The sequence below is a fragment of the Mycteria americana genome, chromosome 2 (genome assembly GCF_035582795.1).
Source record: "Mycteria americana isolate JAX WOST 10 ecotype Jacksonville Zoo and Gardens chromosome 2, USCA_MyAme_1.0, whole genome shotgun sequence".
In the NCBI taxonomy this organism is placed as follows: Eukaryota; Metazoa; Chordata; class Aves; order Ciconiiformes; family Ciconiidae; genus Mycteria; species Mycteria americana.
Window position 1 is genome coordinate 166,477,249 of NC_134366.1, and position 21,974 is coordinate 166,499,222.

Genomic DNA, 21,974 nt, shown 5'->3' on the forward strand with positions numbered 1-21,974 from the left:
TGTCTTTGACTCTTTTTTTGTAAACTGTCCTACTTGTTTTCCTACATTAAATCTCTCTAGCACATAATGTTTAATTCTTATTAGGAAAAATATCTAAAGATTAAAATATTAATGACTAAATTTGTATAAAATAGGATTTTAAACCTGGAGAAGAAGTCCTAGCTCGTTGGACAGACTGTCGATATTACCCTGCAAAGATTGAAGCAATTAATAAAGAGGGTATGTATTCATGTATGGTCCATTGGTAAGGACTGTTTGCTTATGCTATGCTGTAGCTGTAGTCTGCTTAAAAAATTGACATGTGTATAAACTTTTACTCACTGCCTCAATATTAAGTGAAAATGTTTCTAGTCTATCAAATTTAGTAAGAGGTTCATCTTTTATCTGTGTGAAATTAGACGATTGGAATTTCTCCTGGAAGACAAAATGCTTAATGTTTCATGAGTGACGAGAAGAATATCCTGTGCACAGTGTTACAAATATTTTGTACTATTGTTGATTTGGGCTAATGATACATTTAAATTTTTGTAATTGTTTTAGGAATGGTAGGTGTCTTTAAAGTTCTGTTTATTGAAGAAAAACAATGGAAATGGGGAAATAAAGGAACAACTTAGATGCAATACTTCACAATGGGGTGATATTTCTAATGAACATAAGTAGAAGTTAAAGTTTTTACTGTAGTTTAAAGCAAACGAGGATTTGGTTGTGAATTGAATTGTTTCCCTATTGTGGCAACTTAAATATTACTTAATTATTTCAATGAATTATGAGCAAAAGTGACACAGTAGCTTAAACATGCTTGAAATTGTCCAAGTGGGCAAAGAGCAGCAATATAAAAAGCAGGGTTTCATTAAGGCTGTCATTTATTTTTCTTAAAATTCTCGATCCTGACTGTAGGTAACACCTGGTTACTTTGTTCGTATAGCCTACAAAACATTTTGCTAAAGCTTTCATAGTAACAAGGTGTGTTTGTTTCTTAACTACTCATAGTGATTACATCAATCCTCTTCTAGGAACATTCACAGTACAGTTCTATGATGGTGTTATTCGATGTCTTAAGAGGATGCATATCAAATCTATGCCAGAGGATGCAAAAGGGCAGGTAAGAATACTTTAGGTATCTCTTTGTTAGGTTTTGTATAGATTTTTTTTTTAAATGTCTCGATTGTAAAAATGTCATCTAGCACTAGTTTTAGATTACAGTCTTTATTCTAGGTCTTGCACTGCTTTGCTTCACCAGTTTTATGGATGATGCCCCAGAGTGTGCTGCTCAAGTAGTCTTGCCTCTGAGATGTCTAGCTGCTGTACACTCCATTGCCAACTAATCTGTTCCCAGAGTTTTGTCTTGCAGAGTTTACAAAACCAGGGGCATCCAGAGACCTATTCCTCTAGTGTCCTTTCAGGAGAAAGCTTTAGCTTGTCAGTAGTCTGTGCTACTGATTTATTTATTTATTTTTTTATTTATTTCTTCCCACCCCATCTCTTTTGTTTGCTACCGTGGTAGCTTTTTGCCCACATGTTCTTATTAACATGACTGTTCTGTGGGGGTTTTCTCCCCTGTATCAGAACTTCTAAGGAATCAGATAAATATTTCTTTATCTCTGATAATGTCCAGTTGCTGTTAAAGAAGAGATGCTGAGTAGAAGTTGAGGGAGGCTGTGAAGTAGAGGACATTATTTAGTCAATAGGCATAGCTTTACTTGCAAAAGAAAAACAACATTGAAAACTGTCACATGCTTTCAGTGGAAATGCCATTGCAGTTATCTTGCATGGTAACTGTATTCTCATAGTTAATGAGAAATTACTTTACTGAAACTATTTGAGACTCGGAGACAAGAAATGTGAAAAAACTGTTCTTATGTTCTCCCAGTTTTCTTCAGAATACTCCTAACTGGGCAAACAAAATGCAGGTGTTTCATAATTACTGTTGTAACCATCCCTTTGTGACAAGGGCAGATGGATAAGTGAATTGGCTTGAAAGCATTTCTATATCCTGGCCTCCAGGTTACAGGTAGCTGTATACTAGGGTTGATCATCTATGCAAAGAACATTGGAACTTTGTGCAGGCAACACTGCACTATTTAAACTATGCTTCCTTAAAGAGATTAAATTGAAATCCATAGTCACGCTAACACTGGCTTCTTGCCGCAGTCTTACAATAGCTCTATTGAACCAGTATATAATATTTCAAACAATATTTTCAGTATGACAGTAAGCTAGAAAGCTAGAATATTTCATTTTACTTCATAAAAAGAAAAACTTGGGTAATGTGGTTGTGACTGAACTGAAATAGCCTTTCTGTAACAATGTGAAGAAGTCCCTTGCTCTGTCCTGTTCTTTTTCTAGGGAGCTATGTTGTGTCTAATCTTGAGTTACTACTCTTAGGCCACAAGCATTTTCAGCTTTAAAAAAAAAAAAAAAAATCTGTTTCTTGGCAACCATTTTGATGTCCAGATATGCTTGGTGGCAGTCCAGCTCATCTATTATTTCTAATTTTTCTCAGTAGTTGAGAGTTACGGTGTCAGTCTCGTGCATCTCAGGGGCTGAATGTAGGTGGCTTCAATGAAGTCTTGAGAAAGAATAAAAGGGACAAATTTACACTTTCTGAGATGGATTTAGAATTTTTAAGTTGTCTTGCAGCAAGAACAACACCAGTTATGCATTCTATAATGCTAATTGATACTAGTCTTAACATTTCATTTTGCAAAATTAGAGATAGGCATGAAGCTCTGTAGCTTTCAAAGGCAAAGATACTTTTTTTCTGCAACATCTCCTACATCATTATACTATGGTAAAATGTTTGTTTTCCAAAATATTTTTGAGGTATTTAAGAATAAAAATGTGATCTAAGACTTAGTTTGAGAATCAGTTATCTGAAACTGAGCTTTGTCCAAGCCTAGAACTCAAATGAATGTTTTTGGTTTTTTGCATTATTTATTTTATAAGAAGACAATTACTAAAAATTATGTAAAGCTTAAGAAAATGCCCAGAGTATAATTTGATTTGAAAAATAGTGGAGTTTGCAGGTCTAACACTTCATGCTTAATTTAAACCTATGTCTTGTTTTTGTCTGTTCCAAAGAAAAAATACATTTCAAGAGATGAGTGTAAGCTTAAGATACTTCAAGTTCTAGTGCGTTAGCAAATTTAACAAATGCAAGATCTGTTTGGAAGGTGTGTGCTAAGCATGCAGAATTTGAATTACATGGAGAAACAGGGATATAGACTATTAATTCTTTGATTTGAGTTTAGTGTGTCTTAAAGGAAGAGATCGTAAACACTGTTTTTGATCAAACAAACTATTTTTGAGTTGCAGCAGAAGTGTGTTTTAATAACTCAGCTATGAGGGTGGAAAGGCAAAATTTTTAAAGAGTGAAAAACATTTGTGTGGTTCACTGCAATGAGACTATAGGTTAGGTTGCTCTGCAGATAAGCTCAAATTGAAATCACACAGAAATGTGGCTAATGTAGTACAGAGAGAAAATTTTAAAAGATGGGGATATTGAGACTGCCCTTGTGAGAGCACATATGAAGTATTTGGATAACTTACTTTTTCTGTTTCATGTTTTTTGTTTTATCTTCGATATAATTAGGCGCGCGAGAGGGAGCAGATAGCGCCGGAGCTGAGATTAGTGACGGAAATCGAACCAAAAGAAGTGAGTTTTGAGGAGGGTTTTGAAGGAGAGGGAGGGGACTTGGCACACAGGAAGAGGAAGCTGAGGAAAAAGCATGGATTTGCGATTGGGACAGAGGAAAAAAGAAGATGTGACAGGAGACAATGTGAGCCAAGATGTAGGTGGGGCAGACTGTTTAGAATTGAAAGATGAGGGTAAGGAATCCAGGCTTTATGTGGAATCAGCCAGTCAATAGATTGATGTTGTTTTATGTATGTGTATGTATGAATGTGTGGGAGTTGGGAGTTGTGATGTGTCAGGAGAGGAAAAACAGCTGAATCTTTAGTACTGTAGAGAAGCAAAAAGGTGGTGGTTGTAGGCAGGTGAAGGAAGAACAATGTGTGTGTGAATTCTGCTATTGGTGCAAGGGTTGGATTTTAGAAATTATTCTGGTTTTGCCTTCCCACTGTTGCAGGTTTAAGGTTACTCAAAGGAATATTTTAAAATACAAGTGTTTTAGCCAACTGATGTGTAAGGCTGTTGGGTAATTTCTACTAACGTATTGATCGTGCAATTTCCTGTGCTTTGATTTAGTGAATCTAATTAGCATAATGACAGTTTTCCTCAGTAGTGATAAAGTAATGTTTTGTCTTCTAACTACAGTGTCCCATTACTTCTCTCTTGTCAATTTTCTCAGCTTACTTGAAAGATGAATTTTAGTAAGAATTAAAAAGAAGGAAATAGACTTTTTTTTTTAAAAAGTTATATATTTAAATGAGAAACTCGCTGGGGTGAGATACTGTGGGAAGCGGGAAATCAGGCTGGATGGTGCAGAGTAACTGGTGCAGAGTTACAAAGCCACAGCCAATAGAAGGACAACGTCAGGACACAAGGGAGAAGTAGGGAAAACTTCTCTTAGGAGGATTTTGCTTTTACTGGTTGAATGTGTTCATATTTGGGCCCTTGGCTTTGCGTATACTCAATGCTTTGGGGAAAAGTTTCTGTGATGTTTATGATATTTAGTGTCCTGCTATTATGGTTGACAGAATAGATATCTTACAGTGACCCTGAGACAGATTTCAGAATTCATTGTCATTTAGGCTCCCACTGTTATTCTCCCATTTTTTTGGTTAAATTTTTCTAAAAACTCTGAAAAAGGCACAAACGTATCTTTTTGAAGGAGGAGTTCCTGTGCTGTTCGAAAGAAATATAGTCACCTTAGCATCTTAGATGCTAAACAGTTCTCACGTGTCAGGAGCTGTGCATCTGAGCAGTCACTCAGCAGGAGTTCAAGGTTAAAAAGCAGGAGTTACCTGTGCTACTTTAGTGCCTACAGGTTTACTCCAGAGCCAAAATAAAAATGGACCCACAGAGTTTGGCTGGAAGGGACCTCTTGAGATAATCTTGTCCACCCCCCCAGCTCAAGATTCTCTTCACTAAGTTTAAATTTACATGTTAATCTAGAAAAAAAGTATAACTATCACCATAACTAATGTCTCTCTACTCTGGCTTCTGAATGTTTAACCTTTTGTTTGCTTCATTGTTATATGTGTCCTGCTACCCTTTGTAAGCTCCATGTCTTAAGGAAAGTATCCAAACAATGAAATAAAATGCAAACAAAAAAACCCTTCATGTTGCACCAGAACAGCTACCGTTAGAACAGGATACTTAGTTCAGTGTGGTCCCTGAAGCTCGGTATCTTCTGAAAACTTCTGATTTCAGGGTGCTTAGCTTGACTGAAAATTAAAATGCTGTTTAGAAGCTGTTTTGATGCAGGCTGCACTTCCTTTGCTTCCCACTTTTATCATAAGATCCAAGCTCCAGCCACGTTACTGATCCTCTTCATCCCTTGGCCAGGGTACAGTGTAAGACTTCTACTCTCAGGTCTCCTAACTCCTCACCAGCACAAATAGCTCAATCCTTTTTTGTCCTGCTGGATGGGCAAGGCTCTGGATGGACTGGAGCTAATGTGTGTGCTCGTTTTGGCTGGCCAAAAAAGAGGTATGTGTGTTTTTGATTGACTATGCAGCTGGCAGTTAGACACGCTCTTTGTGGCTGGCATGTCACCAAATGGCCTTGGTAGTTGCCTGTTGTGTAAGCATTTCCAAAGTGCTTCCAAACTTTTCTGTTGCTAGCTAGACTGAGTGTATGCATCTTGCATTGACAGTTTGGACATGGAACACTTTATCTTAGAAGAATCAAAACGGTTGGTGTTTCTAAGTACATAGCTTGCCGCAATGTAGAAGCATAACCTATGTAAAGCAGTGGTTTAAAAGTATTGAGCTATGGAAAAGGAAAAGCATAACACAAGGAAAAGTAAAGCTTTGTGGTTTGTGTTATGCTTTTCTCGTACATCAAAGAAAGGAAAGAAACCTCAGTAGAACAGAAATGTGAAAGACTTATAATACGTAATGAGTGGGGAAAAACTTGCATTGAAACAAGATTTATAAAATCAAGATACTTTAGGTACCTTTTATGAAACATAACAACAAGGAAACAGTCCAGAATAAAACATAGTTGGGGGGGGGAAGTTTTTCTATTTGTAAAGCACTCATGTGAAACTAGACAAACATAGTCTTTATGATACCTTTTTTTGTATGTGGTAGTACAAATCTGCAAATACTCTTGTAGCCAAATTGCCATGTAGTAAATGAATTCTTGTTCAAAACACTCAGATGTTTGGTGGAAGATTAACATTGCTATTGGGTTTTATATCATGTATAGTTTCTCCATGGAAAAATTCCGTACCTTGATGTTACAGAAAACTTGAAAAAATACTTTAGTAAAAAGGATCAAGTTAAAATTTTTGCAATCAGATTGATCCCTGACACTCAGGACACGTAAGGCAAGAATCTGATCACTCCAAACTAGTGGAAAGAGCTTGGCTCAGCCTTGGATGTATTTAGTTCTCTCCGTTGACTTATAGGTGGCTAGACTTTGTCTACATGCCAAAAAGTAGATGAATTTGGGCTGTATGTTCTGTTGTTTACTCCTTGGATGTTTCTGTATGGTCAAATAAGCCATTATCCAAAATGGCACTTTTATTGCCTTAAATGTGGATTGTGAAATTCAGTCATATTACAGAGCACTTTATTGAAATCATTGAATGAAACTTGTAATATGTAATACAGAAAGAGTGCTATCTGTAGTTACTCTAGACAAACAGATATAATTAGAAAAGAGTTGTCCCTGCTTTATCAGTTTAGTTCAGGAAGAACTCTGCCCAATCATGCAGCTGGCTGGACCATTCTTTGAGTTGATCATAGTTTTGAATAATAGTTAAATTTGAGCAACAATGGAATTGGTGTATTTCACAGCCTGAAGGGTAAGAAAAAAGTCAGTGTTCTGAGTTTGGGAGCTTCTGGGTTTCTAAAGCTAGGACACATAAAATAAGTAGCAGGGAGTGTGTGCAGCCAGAACTCTATACGCAGTGGTTTTTTTGAAGGTTTTTAATTTTTGCTTTTTATCCATGTGGCACAGTGATAATACTTCAAGTTTATTTATTTACTTGTTTAAGCAATTTGGGAAACTCATTTAACCACTCTTTCAGTAGTAGCCATAAAAATAAATTCAACTTTCTTGAACATTTCTAGATGAAGTTTCACTGGGTTTATAAGTATTTTCTATTTGAGTCTTAGGCACTTTTTAATACTTACTTACCATTTTTTCCTTTTTGGAGGATTGGATAGCTTTGGTCAAAGCTGCTGCTGCAGCAGCAGCCAAGAACAAAGCAGGAAGTAAACCTAGAACCAGCGCAAACAGCAATAAAGATAAAGAGGAGAGAAAATGGCTAAAAGTTCCTTCAAAAAAGGAAGAAACCTCAACCTCTGCAATCATGCAGGAAGTCCAAAAAAAGGAAGAGGAGCCTACATCTAGTGACACATTTGGTAAAAACAAGTTCTATAAAAGATAAAATAGGTTTTTCTGTAATGCTGAAGTAGTATTCCTGTTGTTATTTGCAGTTAAGTAATAACTAGTATTTCTAGAGGAAGATGTCTCATTTGCTATTATGATAACTTTATGATACGTAACAATCAGTTCAGAAACAATTTTTATCAAATAAATGCAGTTCAGTCAGCATTTACTCCTTGTGCAAAACTTCTAACTAGCTCTAACGAGAGCAGAACGTAGGTTTTTTTTAATGACTTCACTGTACGCTTTGGTTCATGTTCCTGCATCTTCTGTTACCTGTGAGATAATCCCTGATCCTGTTCTAAGAAAAAAAATTCCAATATGGATGATATATCCATATTCAGGGATGTTTGAAACTATTTGTGGGTTGATAAGAATTTGTTCATTTTAATAGTCTTTAATACTGCATTTCTCATAATATTGAGTAAAAATTACAAATTTTGAGGTAATCTGCATCTAATGCTTCAATGTGTAATACTAAATCTTTGGAATGTGTCATTTTCATTTTTAGTAGAATTCTGAAGTTTCTTTACTGCAGTATTCTAATAGCAGTTCTGAAATACTTACGTATTTTGGATGTTGTTATGTATTTATGAAATGTGAGTTTATTAGATTTCTCTTCTGTTTTAAAGTAGGATTTCCTGTAGTGGATGTTCCAAAGATGGCCTTTGTACAGGCAGAGAGCACGTTATCACACAAGAGGAAAAGTAATCTAGGCAACTCATTTCAGGCAAAGAGAGCTCGTCTTAACAAGATCACTGGTAAAATACTACTTCTTTTTGTTGTTGACTTTTTTCCTTTTTAATGTAGTGAAATATACATGCTTACATGTAAGGTACTAAAGTAGATGGATAAAAGCATATTCATGAGGCAGATATTCACTACAGTCTTTTACTTGTTTGGAATTTTAAAGGAATCTATAAATGGTAATAAAATCTACCTTGTTCATAAATTCAGAGAATAGTCTCAGACTTGACTTGGTCTTTTTAGTTTTCTAGGGAGGTAACCATCCTGAACTTATGAATTTCTTGAGTATGTTTTAACTCCAGTTGCACAATTTTCTCCATTATTGGGTGAATTTGGGGTTTGTACAAGTTCCTAACGTGGTCATGAGTAACACACCACCACTGTAAATTAAAGCTTTTGTTAGCTGTGGAAAAACTAAATGTTTTTTGTCATAGTTTGTCATGAAGTAAAACTGTTCTTGAAAAAAGTTTACAGTATGTAATTTAAAAGTATACAAGCCTAGCTACAAATTGAAGCAATGAAGATCTGAAATGTTTTTTTCAGTGTCTAAGGCATCATTCCCTAAGTTTATTACTCCAAGGTATTAGTGGAAAACAAGTATACAGCTATAGAATATTTTATGCAACAGGAAATGGAATAATAGATTATTGGTCTTACCTTTAAAAGTTGAAAAATGCATTTTATTCCACCATTTAATAGAAATTTACTTAACTGTGGAAAAATTATTTCAATTTGTATCCCTCCTCCCCCATGCCTCACAATAAGTGAATTGTGTTGCCAGGATTGATCCTGTCAGTATTTAGGATGAGGTAATAGGTTTGTACCTGTGCTGGGAAAGTACCAGGTGCATTTCAAAAGCTGGGTAGAAAGAAGTCGTGAAGTCCCCCCCTTAACAGAGGGGCCCTTGGACAGACAGTAAGATAAAAATGCATTCTACTCGTTATTCTAGTAAATAATATTTTGTTTGAAGTCTGACAAACTTTTCTATGCTACAGATGAGAGGGTTCTTTTGTTTGGGTTTTTTTGTTGGAGTAGATAGGGTATGGTCATTCATATAAAAAGTCTTACTTGTTTCTGTAAGGTAAAAATAGCCTGATTTACTAGAATGCTTGATGAGGTTTTTTTCATACTTGTTTTGGCTGATCCAACCTTTCATATGTCAGCAGTTGAGGATGTTGAGTCAGTTTTCTTATGAGTGTGGTTCTGTTTCAGTCTTTCAACGCTTACTTCAATGTAAAGGAGAAAATAAGTGAAATGGGTCAGTATGGAACATGATATGAAGGAAGCAGTCTTTAGAAAACCCCACCTTCTACCTCCAGCATTTTCTTTCTGGGAAGGCTTCTTATTTGGTACCAAGTTTAGTTGACAGATGTCTGATTTATCAGCCTCATTTTTACTCTCCTTTGCCCATAGCGCATACACCCTCACTTAAGTCCCAAATTAATTTGCTGCCATGAGCAGTAGAAGTATAAGATATATACTAGTGATATATATTTACAGAGCCCTGTTAATTTCTTTCCAATAGCAGTTAGTAGCAGGAGATACCAAAACCAGCTGAAAAACCTGTAGCTCTAGAAATTATGTTTTCCTGTGCTTGTGGATAGGTTCTCCTTTTCTAAGGAGCTTTGTGAGAATAATAGCAGTCAGAAGGGCTCATGTAGACTGAACTGAATAATCAGAAAACATCATGTTGCAGCCATTGACTTTGTTATCATTCTAAAAACAGTGTCTCTCTGTCTCCATGAAAGCATGCTCTGCTAGCAGAGAATATGTTACCATTCAATGAAAGTGAATTAATCCTTTAATTACAAGATGAAATTTATCATGCTTGGTAGTTACTTTGTGTAACTGTTCTCAACACACTTCTGCAACTGATACTGTAGTAGGCTTTTTTTATTGTTGCATATAATGGAGTATTTGAAAATGTAACTGCTGATGATCAAACTTCCTCTTGCTACGTGCTTATTTCTTATGCTTGAAATACTTGTAAATTGTCATTTGTGTTTCCAGCATGAGCTTTTAGATTTGAAGGAAGGTGGGGAATCATGCTGCTGTGCCCATCAGAATGGCTACAAAAGAATCGTAAAGCATTGTAGCTGTTAGGAAAACATTCATTTACCAAGTGTCTTATGGCTGTATTGGGGAAATAGAGCAAATAATGTGGTTGTAGGAGGCTGTCTGAAGGGAACTGTTTTCTGGATTTCAATTCAGCATTCAGTATTTGTTGCATAAGGTTCTCCTTGTCTGCCGTGAGGGCAACAGCTGCATCTGGTGTTCTTTGCTCACCATTCAACAAAATAAAGTTGCTTCCTTTGCTCCTTTTTCTTCTGCTACTGCCACTGGGGGAAATTATGTTTCCCGAAGGTGAAGGATGTCTCCTGCTAAGCATGTATTGATGTCTTCTTCCGATTAGTTTTTGCCTCTGTTGGAATGCTTGCTTCCACATCTCCTGCTGCAGTGTTGATACCTAAACGAACAGGTAACATCTGCAGCAAGCTTACAGAACAAAACACTTCTGGCTCACTATGCCACCCCATGCTTTTTATTTATTACGTGCTGTTACTAATGGGATGGTGAACCTGTAGTCCTGCTGTTGTAGTAGCTTGTGGAGTTTTGTCTTTCTACAAGCATGGTGATTGGTTAGAAAGATACTTAACGGGGCAGAGAAGAAGGAAATAAGAAGGGTTATATATTCACCGGTCTGACAGAATCTAGGTTCATTTCACGGCTTTACTTTCTAAGTACTGAGCATCTATCTAGAAATAAAAATCATAGAATGGTTTGAGTTGGAAGGGACCTTTAAAGGTCATCTAGTCCAACCCCCCTGCCGGGGCAGGGACATCTTCAACTAGATCAGGTTGCTCAAGGCCCTGTCCAACCTGACCTTGAACACTGCCAATGATGGGGCATCCATAACTTCTCTGGGCAACCTGTGGTTTGTAGAACCACAAAAGCTGCCTTATAGACTGTAGTTTGTTGCTTAGTATTTAAAACTCTCCTTCACTTAATTTTGAAAATTATTTTATGCTTTTTATTGTAATGCATGGTTGTCAATATAAAGAGCATTTTGCAACTTGATTTACACAGGATAATTTGAGTCACAAAGGTTTATTTAGGACCATGAAATATACAACTTTTATGAAGCCTAATGCAGAATTAATATCTTACCTGATAATTTATTTTTATTAATGTAATAGGGCTAAGTAAGTTTCTGCTTTTCAGTTAGCCTATTTAGCTGTAAAATCAATTAATTTACACCTCTTGTATGGATGTGGTGTTCTGAAAAACTTTATTTAAAACATAACTACTTTCCAGTAAACTGAAGCATAACTTAATCTAATGTAAAGAGTAAATGGAAAAAAAAAAAAAAGCATCTAGTATTTATTGTGGAATGCTGAAATGTGATAGCTCTCTAGCAAAATACCACACTGTGTTTTGTGTGCATGTTTTTGTGGGGTTTTTTTAATGCCCTAAACACTTCCTGAGGGCCCAGGCTTCACTAATTTATAATTCCTTGGGCATTGTGCACTGTAAATTAGTTTTGAGCGTATATAATTTTTCATGGAATGCAATAGGAACTTCCTGTGGATTTGTCAGCTCAAGTTATTTCTGAGGGCTTAAACTCTCCACCCTCAATATTGGCATTCCCAAGGATTATAATAGTAACTTTTATTCAGATTTGTGATTTTTTTTTTTTCTTCCAGGTTTTATCAGTTCTGCCATCAGTCTTATGGCATAGAACTTTTTTTTCTCTGCATACTTAGGTAATTGAAGTTATTGTGTGAAGCAGAACTGAAGCTATTGCTCTATGCTTAGCCAACAAAAAGCTTCCTCATATTTATGTTACCTTGTCTTTCACAGATTTATTTATAGTAGTGATATTGTATATGAGTTCATAAATGAAGTGACATATTCTGATGTATTTGCTCCCAATATGATCTTGTTATTGAGGTAATTTGGGAGCTCCATTGCTGAGAATATTCGTTTAGAAATTAAATCCTTTGTTCTATTCTGTCTAAGAAAGGTTTGCATGTGTTAGAGTTAAGAAGTAGTAATACAAATTCTAATGGGAATTTCTTAAAGACTGGAAAGAGGAGAGATAGAAAAGGTTTGTAAATAATTTTGATCTCTCAAAATTTATTTAAATATCATAGGCTTGGTTTTAAAGCCCAAGCGCTTGGGCTTTAAAAGGATTGTGAGGCATTATTTTACAATTGGTAATTTGTTTTTCATCTTGTTAGTGGAAATGCCAAGAGAATTACCTTTTGTGAAAGGGCAGTGTCATGGGATCATCCTTTAACTTTGTTTCTTCTGTTTTAAAGTGTTCAGCTTTGTGTGGAGCTGTTTCAGAGATAATTATGTTGTAGATATAAGCAGTTCATATTTCTTGTCTCACTGTTTTGCTTTGTTTTCCACTAATTCTTGTTTCAAGCTGCTTCTAACTAAAAATCTCTGCAATTTTTCTCATAAGGTTTATTGGCATCCAAAGCTGTTGTTGCGGATGGTGCTGAAAAAAAGGAAGGCAACAAAGAAACAGCTCCAGTCCTGGAGCAGGTATGAAATGGTAGAGTTTGATTCTTTTGCAAGGTTCCCACTGGAGTGTGCCATGGAGATGTAGTACCTACAACATTAAAATTTGCCCCTTCAGATATAATAGGGAACTGGAAATTGATCTTATGTTTACATTTCTGGCAGAGCCAGAAGTATGGAATTTAATTGTCTCTAAACACAGTGTTGACTTGAATTTCAGTAATGAGCTTTTGTGTTAGAAAACTAACAGAAAACAAAGAAAAATGAAGTCTCCGTGCAACAAATGTGAGGAGACCAGTGTTCCAAGGTCCAGCTTTATAGCTGGAACCATGACCATGACTGGCTTAGGAAAAGGCCCTTACACAAATTTAATTTGTGTTTGAAACAGGGTTTTTGACATCAAGTAGAACTTCTTTTAAAAGAAGTTTCTTTTATATTGTAAGAATTTGGTGTTGTAGGCTTGTATGTGTTTTATGAACCGCTCAATGAGCCATACATTTTGCAAGGGTGTGTATTTTAATAAATACAAAAAAGAAACTTTTAAATAATGTTAAGGGTCTGATTTTTAAACCTGCATATTTGCAGGACCTGAAGGCTGCCATTTTATCTTTGGCTTATTCCGTTGTGTTCAGGCATTGCTTGACTCCGAGTTGTGCATTATCTTGCATATTAAAAGGGCTGAATGCCTAAGCATGGTAAAGCAAGCTAAGGATGAACAGTAGTCTTGATTCAGGACATCTTTGTTTTCCGGTGATTTAAATCAGAGCCTTAATGTAGTTTTAATACAGCTTTTTTGTATTCATTTTCATTCTTCTTTAATAGCAGCATTTTAATAAAATAGCCTTGCTGCCCACAATTCTTAAAAGAGCACTTATGTTCTTAAGCCCCGGCACACTCTATGAACAGTCCCTACCCCAAACTTTATTTGATATTTTGGTTGTACTGGTTCTTTAGAGCTGATATATAATTGCATTGCTGTGGTTTTTCCATTGACGCCGCATTGGATGCGAGTCTTGTCAATGGAACATGATTTTCTGTTTTTAATGCTGTCACTGTAACGGCTAACTGAGCCACTACGGTGTCAATGCATTGACCGATATTTTGCATAAAGGTTTACAATGTATTGACATGACATTCCATTTCTCAAATTTTTGCATATTAAAGATGCTATGATTTTATTGCTACTGTGTGTGATATTTTCAATGTGCAAAAAACTGTGAAATGGCTTACAGCATGTTGTTTTTGGAAGAATCATTACAATGTAAATCTTACCATGCAGAATCCCATTACAGCGAATGGGACTTTGTGGTTTACATAGACTGTGTATGCAACAGTATAAACTACAGTGCATATTTACTAAAAACTTTTTGTTACTTCTTAGACTTAGTAACTCGGCTGTTTCTGTTTTATTGATTAGATATAAAAAGAGATGTCTCTGTCATTGTTTACATGCTAATGGTCTGAAAAACCTCATTTTTGGAAATACTAGTTAAGCTCCTTTAAAGAGGCATCTAAAATCCCAAATTGTCCTATTCCTTTGCTTCTAACTAAAACCAGAAACCTCACAAACATTTAAATGATTAACTGTGGGGAGGAAAATTTTTGAGCTTAAAGCTTTTTTTCATTAAGTTCCTGCCCAAATTAAAATTAAAATGGCCGAGTTATATACCTCCCCAAAAGGTTTTCCAATAGCAAAGCTGACATTCCTTAGAGGTTTTGTCTGCTACTGCTATAAAATTGAATGGGTAAAATATCTTGTAGGTTTTTTTAATAATGTAATACAGAACATGGTAGAAGTATTCAGGCCAATAGCCGAAAACTGACTTTGTTGATGGAAGCTTATTTTATTTATATTTATATATTTTTAGTTTACAGTTGTCTTAAACCCAAAACCTCAGATGATTAGTTGCAGATACAGTAGTTTATTTAACTGTATTAGGGTATGTCATGTTATATTTCCTTTTGACCAAGACCTGATTAGATGAATAACATTAATTCATTAAGGTTTTTAATGTTAATTTGTCCTGTTAAGAGGTTAAGCACCTTATCAAAATATTAATTTAATTTTTTTAATCTTGTTTAAATAACTTTGTAATTTGAAAGTAATGGATGCTGTAGTAATGTCTTTCACATCTGTGAAGATGAACAATAAAATTGTTTATTTACAAGTTACGACTCTAATTAATTTCTGGTAATACCTCTCATAACCAGCATAGGTATACTCTACAGTTCATGGAATATTTTATTTAAATGAATAAAGTGCACTTAGTACATGTGTAATTGAGTTATTCAAGGTAGAACTGATGTCTGCTGAATGGGATGTTTTGCACCGGATCTTTACATGTTACTTCCAGCAAGCTATTCATGTAGCATTCAGGGGTGTGCCCTTTTGCAAACATAGAATGTACACTTGTGGTTTTTTGTTTTGCCCCCTTTTTTTTTTTTTTTCCATTGGAACGTGGAAAGTTCCAGTGGAAAATAAAATTGTGATTTATAACAAAACCCAATAATACCCTCAAATCATCAGAGATGTGACGTTTTTAGTTTGGATAAAGTGGTGCACACATTCTAGAAATATCTTTCTACCTCGTTAGTTACGGTTTTATTAGATGGTGCTGTGTGATGTAACTGGGACAAGAAAGGGGACAGGTTTAAGAAATTATGTTCAGATATTGTAGTTTGCCATTATTGGGCAAGTTGTAACACATGCACAGTTTATTCAGTAAAGTAGGAAGAACTTCCAGTTAAAAATCTAAAATGCTAATGTCTGTCAATGCATGCTAATTGTCTAAAAATAATACTTCAGTATGCGTGTTAAGAAGGATGAAAATTTATGAAATTGGAAAGCTGCATTATATGTTGATATTTTCTTTTTTTCCTTCAAAAACTGTTTTAACTCTTTATCTGCTCATTTTTCCCCAACAGTTAGCAATCTGTTTAACCCTGTGGTGCTAGAAGTTGTGATTTCTTCATGTGTTTGCACAAACATATAATGTGGTGAAATCCAGACTCCCAGCACTGAAAGGGGTTGTGTGAGAGTGTGTTCAGTATTTGGAAACTTTTTATTGTTTTCAGACATTCCTTTAAGGAGCATTATCAACTTTTTCAGGTTCTCTCTAAAAATGAAATTTGTGTTAAACAAAGTTTTCCTGAGTAATTTTTTAAATTTTTTCTTTGCTATGGTCAGGGAAATGACTGTAGAGGGAAAATCTTGGCAACTCTTTTTAGAACTGCAATCCTCTGAACAAGGGTTGCTTGCTCATAGCAGTGCAAAAGCCTGTCAGAGTTTAGGGAGCATCTGGACAACACTTAGTCATATGGTTTAGTTTTAGGTAGTCCTGCAAGGAGTAGGGAGATGGACTCAATGATCCTGATGGGTCCCTTCCAACTTGAGATAGTCTGTGATTGTGGGTCAGTGTATGTATTCTAGCTTGTAACAAGTGTTCTCCAAGTTATACTTTGAGACAACACTGACAGTTCTGGTCTACTGAAGATGAAAAGGACAGAAACTAAAAGACTTGTGAATTTTTAAAATGGGAATAGAGGAAAAATATTTTGTTTTCAGGCTTTTTGCAGGTATTTCAAATAGTAAGAAATGAGGGTGTTCTGAATACTGAAAATAATTGATAGTGCTCCTTTAAAATAAAAAGTTTAATGTGTTGCATTTTGAATAGTTTTCATTTGTACTGAAAATAATGTTGCTTTAAAATGTGTTTTGAATACTAAAGTTGCTTTTAAAAAGATCAAAATAGAATACAAGAACTACAGCGAAGAAACTGAAATAAAAGTATCAATTTTTTATTATTTATTCAGGAGATTTCACCTAAACCACAAAGTCAGAAAAAAAATGAAGCTGATATTAGCAGTTCTGCCAACATTCAGAAACCTGCACTGTTATCCTCAACTTTGTCTTCAGGAAAGGCTCGCAGCAAGAAATGCAAACAAGAATCTGGAGATTCTTCTGGGTGTATAAAGCCCCCTAAATCACCACTTTCCCCAGAATTAATACAAGTCGAGGATTTGACGCTGGTCTCTCAGCTTCCTTCTTCTGTGATAAATAAAACTAGTGAGCACAGACATTTTAAAAAAAATACCGTAATTACTTATAAGAAATATACAGAAATTTTTTTTGCTTGTAAATGGCTATTGCTTTTAAAAATGAATCTGCTTTAAATAAAAGGTCCAAGCGGGAGAATCAGGGGTAGCTCAGTATTTTAAAAGTCAAGTCACATAATAAGGCATATGAATTACTCTACTGGAAATAATACATTTAAATAATACATTTATATTTATAGAGTCGTGGCTTTTAATGGTTGACTTTCCCTCCAGCTTAAATCTCCACATTAGCATTAACAGTGATACAGGAAAAATCAAACCTCTCTTCTGAAGGGGCCTGATTCATTAAAAAGAAAAGACGTACACCTTGGTTGTGGACCTTTCTTTCTCTGAGAAATTCCACCTTCAGCAGGCTGATGTGCTGTACCTGTTGGCTGTGGCATTCTTCACCTTATGTGATATTTCCTCCAAATATGATGTGAAAGAGAAGATGGGTTCAAGATCTGTGGTGCGGACAAATAAAAAATTTGGTTTCTTTGTCTCAGAATAATACCATAGGTGTTCAGCTTGTTAACATTTGTAACTGATTTGCAAAGTACCAAAACATTGGTTATCAGAAGAACAGGGAAAGGTTTATGCTGCATCCTTGAATATGCTATTTTTTTGTGAATATTAAAATATTTCTATAAATTTTGAGATTACATTAGTTTTTTAGTGTTGCTTAGGCTCAGGCTCTTTGTTGCCTGACGAACATTAAATGATGAGGCCAGCAGTTAAAATAAATGTGGGTTCCAGTAAGTCAAAAGCTACGGTTTTGTTTCACTTTTAGAATAGCGGTTGAGGATGGAAGACTATTCCTGCATTGTGTGTTCCCCTTACCCTTGATTTGATATTTTCCGTTAGGAGATAAGTTTCTTTTAATCTTTTCTCACAGATAACTTTAAATGAATGGGAGAAGGAGGGGTGCAAATTTAGCCATCTTTATTTACTCAGGACACATTGGTATAAGTTGTATTTTGTCCCCACAAAATATTAGCGGTCATGTATATTGTAATATGTCTTCCCTTCCCACCCCTAAAATAATGGTAAGTAGTTTTCCCTGAGCATGTTTGTATTTTGGAGTAAGTTAGACTTCTCTGTAGCAATATTTAAAAAATTAGCTAATTTAAAAATGGGTTACTTAATAGCTTAGATCTTCTTAGTGCTGTCTTTTAATCTTTGGCTTCTGAGTCTTTACCACCTCTGACGGAAGTTTAATTTTGCTTTGTCTTTATTTTTAAATCTGTACATCTTTGACTCTAAAAACTGCTTAAGAAAAGGAGAGAACAGTGATTTACAGTGTAATAATGACTAAAATGTTTTTCTAAGGCAAAAGTTTGTGAAACTGGGTAAAATTGGAGAGGTGTAAGGGAATGTGGGTTTTTTGTTTTTAATGAATCAGGCCTATATTAACCTATATCGATCCCCTCCCCCCCTTTTTTTATTTTAAGAGTGAGGTTCTTGAGCCTTCTTACTGTGCCATGCATTGGCAGTGTGCATTTGAAATGTAGTTGGGGTATTGATATCAGGTTAGCAGAAGATGGGAGGTGGGATATAAAATTAAACACTGCTTTTGATTATTTAAGTTGTATGTTACCACTATCCATGACTTTTTAGATCTTTAACTGTGATAATTTGTTCTGTTTACTGTTAAATCCTACTGCCCCCTTCCATTATAAGTAGCCTACTCTCATGGGTTATATGGGGGGGTGCTTATTGTAAATACACTGTTTGCCTAAAACAACAGCCTTTATCAGTGGGGAAGTACATGCCCTAATAATGTATAATTAGCAAACAGCAGAATCATATCTCGAGCGTAACTTTTTTTGCTCCTGGTAGTCACAGGTTTTAATTACTTTTACTAGTTCTGCTGTGATTATCAGCTTTGCAAATAAGAGCTATTTAAAGCACTCCCCATCTTTAGATCTCAAATACTGCGGTAAGATTATGGTATATCTCTCTGCTTCATGAACATTGAAAGATCTCTTTTTAGGTCCATCACAGCCAGTGAATTCCCCTAGATCCTACAAACATAGCCAACGGAGAAGAAGATCACAGCGTTTAGCCACTTGCTCCTTGCCTGATGATTCTGTAGAAAAAGTTTCTTCTCCCTCTTCAGTTACTGATGGAAAAGTGTTCTCCATCAGTGGTCAAAACCAACAGTCATCAAAATTGGAGGGTAATGTATCTTAATCTAATAAAGAACTGCCCAAGAGAAATTGAATCATAAAAATTAGACCTTTCACGGTTTTCATCTAATGGATATTTTGACTTATTGTAGCTAAAGCTGTATGCTGTTCCTATGTTATGTAACGCTGCAATCCAAACTGTTGTTTGTTGGACCTATGTATCTTTTTTAATATTACATTTTTTCTTTTATGTAGTACCTGATGTTGCTCATATGTCACTTGAGAAGCGTGGACCATGTCTCCCCCTTGATTTAAGCCGTAGTTTGGAAGTTACAGCACCATTATCCACAGAATCCACTTTCCGTAATGAATATCCCAGTAAAGACAAGGAAGATATTCAGATGATTACATATCTTTCTTCCAAAGCAGTAACTGATGGAAGAGTAGCTACAACAGCGTCAGGTAAAGAGATTCAGTATACAACCAGTTAGGTTTGTAGCTGTAGGGTTAAAACGTGTATGTATTCAGTCACACAGAAGGAGGGGATACTTTTTTTTTTTTTTCCTGCGCACCCGCAAACCTGCCCCTCTTCCTGGGGTTCATCCATCTGCATATCCTTCGTCTTCCCCTGGCTTGGAGCTGCATTAGCACTTTTTCTAACACGCTTTAAGGAGGATCTGAGAGTGGGGAATATAAAAAGCAGTATTTCTTTCAAAAATATTTTATATTGTTAAAACTTGTAAAAATAATTTATGAAGTTGTTTACTAACATACTAATATATACTAAATCTAGGTGTACTTGTTGATCTTGTGGCTTCAGTTTTAAAACTTAGTAGCATTTTGTGAGGCAGTCAGCATTCCTCTATCTTTGCTTCTGTTTGCAGTGGAAATTTTGTCATTTGCTTGCTACGAAATGTTACTTGAAAATATTTCTGAAAAATCCTCTAAAACTTATGTAGACTTGGTTCACCCTCACAGAATTAGCATAGAGCTCAATGCTGGAACTCTGTGCTGCCTCTCACTTTGTAACAGTTTACTGGCTACTGGGGTTTAAGTGAATCGCTTGGATAGAGGCAATGAAGGGATTTGGGGAAGGGTTTACGTAGTGGTTTGCAGACCCTACAAGTGGGTTGTTTTCATCCAGTGTATGTTAGGTGTCCATATGCTTTTCTCATAAATAAGTCTCTTATGGGGGTGAGTATCATACCATTTTTAATTGGCTTCCAAGAAATAATTCTCTCACAAGCCTCTTTTTTGTTTTTAAATGAGAAAATTGTTCAATAAAGTAAGAGGAGGATAAAATCAAATTATTCTGCTCTGCTGGGGAAGTTTTTGGTAAATGTGATCGACAGTGAGGGAGGACAACATGATCTTAAATTATGTAATTATGGCACTCAAACTATAACTTAGTTGTGTTTAGGGGAAAAAAACCCCAACAACTTTGCATTAAGCTGATAGCATAGCTGCAGTGCTCAATAGGCCAGTGAAGCATTTTGTTTAGTATATACGGCCCCTTCTTGGATGTCTGCCCACACATGCTCCCACTGAAAGTGTAAGGTGATTGCTTCATCGAGTTGTAGCATAGCTATTTAACCTGATGCAGCAAAGGCCACGAAGGATTCTTGGATCAATATTGCGTAGATTAAAATAGATGATTGTAACTATCTTTTTTCTCAAAAAAAAGAAAAAAAAAATCTATTAATCTCTTAAACTAATTTGTCAAAATAAGGGCTATGAGAATTTCTAATGAGCTGCCACTTAAGCTTTTAAAAATATTAATTCCTTGAGTAAAACCATGTGATAGTCTTCGTTTGCCTTTGATACATTGCATAGCAGTCAAATAGCAGATTCCTGGGAAAATTACTTCCGTAAACGTCCTTTTGTCTCTTGTCTTCTGCCACTAAGAGAATTGTTTTGGGGAGATGTATATTTGCCCACTCATAGAACAAGATCATAAAAGAAACAGTTTCCAATTACCATCTGTTTCTTGTTTATTAAAACTCATTTCAGTTGCTAGGAGTTTAATGTCTGGCTTTTCTGATATGTTTTCTGGATCATTTAATGTGTAGTTGATAATGATGGTGGGTATTTATTTTGTTGCCTGCTTCTGTCATGGGGCTGGCTTGGACTCTGAGTGAGCTGGTTCTACACCCAGCATCCATGAGTACACTGTTTATTTGTTGAGCTTGGTCTTGGCCACAGCTGAGTCTAATTCAATAGTATCTTTCATTTATAGTCATAAATAAAGGTGGCTCAAAAATATTTCATATGTCCACACACTTTGTGTCAGGGATAACCGTTCCCTGACAAAATTATCTGGTATTACTACTTGAGTCCAGAATGGGAACATGGAAGCACTTGCAACCTGTGCTGCAGGGTACAGTTTATACTGTATTTAAAGCTTAGTGGAGCTTTTTTTGAACCTACATAATTTTAAGAGTTATAAGCGCTCAAGGAACTGGCTTGTCAGCTACCTTTTTGTCTTCTGGGTTTTTTTGCCTTCCAGACAGACCTGGTTTTTGTTCCTAGTTTTCATGTATTACAGTTTTCCTCCATGAAATAGAACTTTGTCATGAGCTTTCATACTGACTTTCTGTCCAAATGTTAGAAATTTTCAGAAGTAGGCAGCCCAGCATCCACTTGAGCAGTATAAGCTTTGTGGGCTGAAAGACTAATTTAAGCAGTTTGCTATCTTGAATTCAGAGACTTCATAGAAAGTTTTGGAGCTAGCTGCCTCTGTCAGTAGTATCTCTAGGACTCTCTAAGTGAAGTTCATATGTCTTTTGGGTTCGTCTCAGGCTTCCAACACTGGTGAAACTCGTTTGTCTCGTCCTCCTCATATTCTTCTTAAAGAAAAAGAAAAACGTAGCTTTTAAGTTCACGTTTGAAACCTCTGGAGTTACTTTACACTGTTGAATAGTTTTTGTTGTGTAGTCTGCTTTAGAAGG

At 35.7% G+C, this 21,974-nt stretch overlaps 1 protein-coding gene across 19 annotated transcripts in view; it reads left to right on the forward strand.

The window, feature by feature from the left end:
* PHF20L1 (PHD finger protein 20 like 1) overlaps positions 1–21,974 on the forward strand; it is a 61,822-nt gene that overhangs the window by 10,165 nt on the left and 29,683 nt on the right. For 8 of the 19 annotated variants that reach the window (XM_075495289.1, XM_075495288.1, XM_075495287.1 and 5 more), the window contains 9 exons: positions 135–219; positions 1,014–1,102; positions 3,593–3,655; positions 7,293–7,500; positions 8,158–8,286; positions 12,744–12,826; positions 16,616–16,868; positions 18,879–19,076; positions 19,282–19,488. In XM_075495289.1, coding sequence (XP_075351404.1) covers positions 135–219; positions 1,014–1,102; positions 3,593–3,655; positions 7,293–7,500; positions 8,158–8,286; positions 12,744–12,826; positions 16,616–16,868; positions 18,879–19,076; positions 19,282–19,488 — 1,315 coding nt within the window. Of the gene's footprint in view, positions 1–134; positions 220–1,013; positions 1,103–3,592; positions 3,656–5,495; positions 5,615–7,292; positions 7,501–8,157; positions 8,287–12,743; positions 12,827–16,615; positions 16,869–18,878; positions 19,077–19,281; positions 19,489–21,974 lie in introns of those variants that run through there. The other 11 variants (XM_075495299.1, XM_075495291.1, XM_075495301.1 and 8 more) reach the window with 7 other exon arrangements.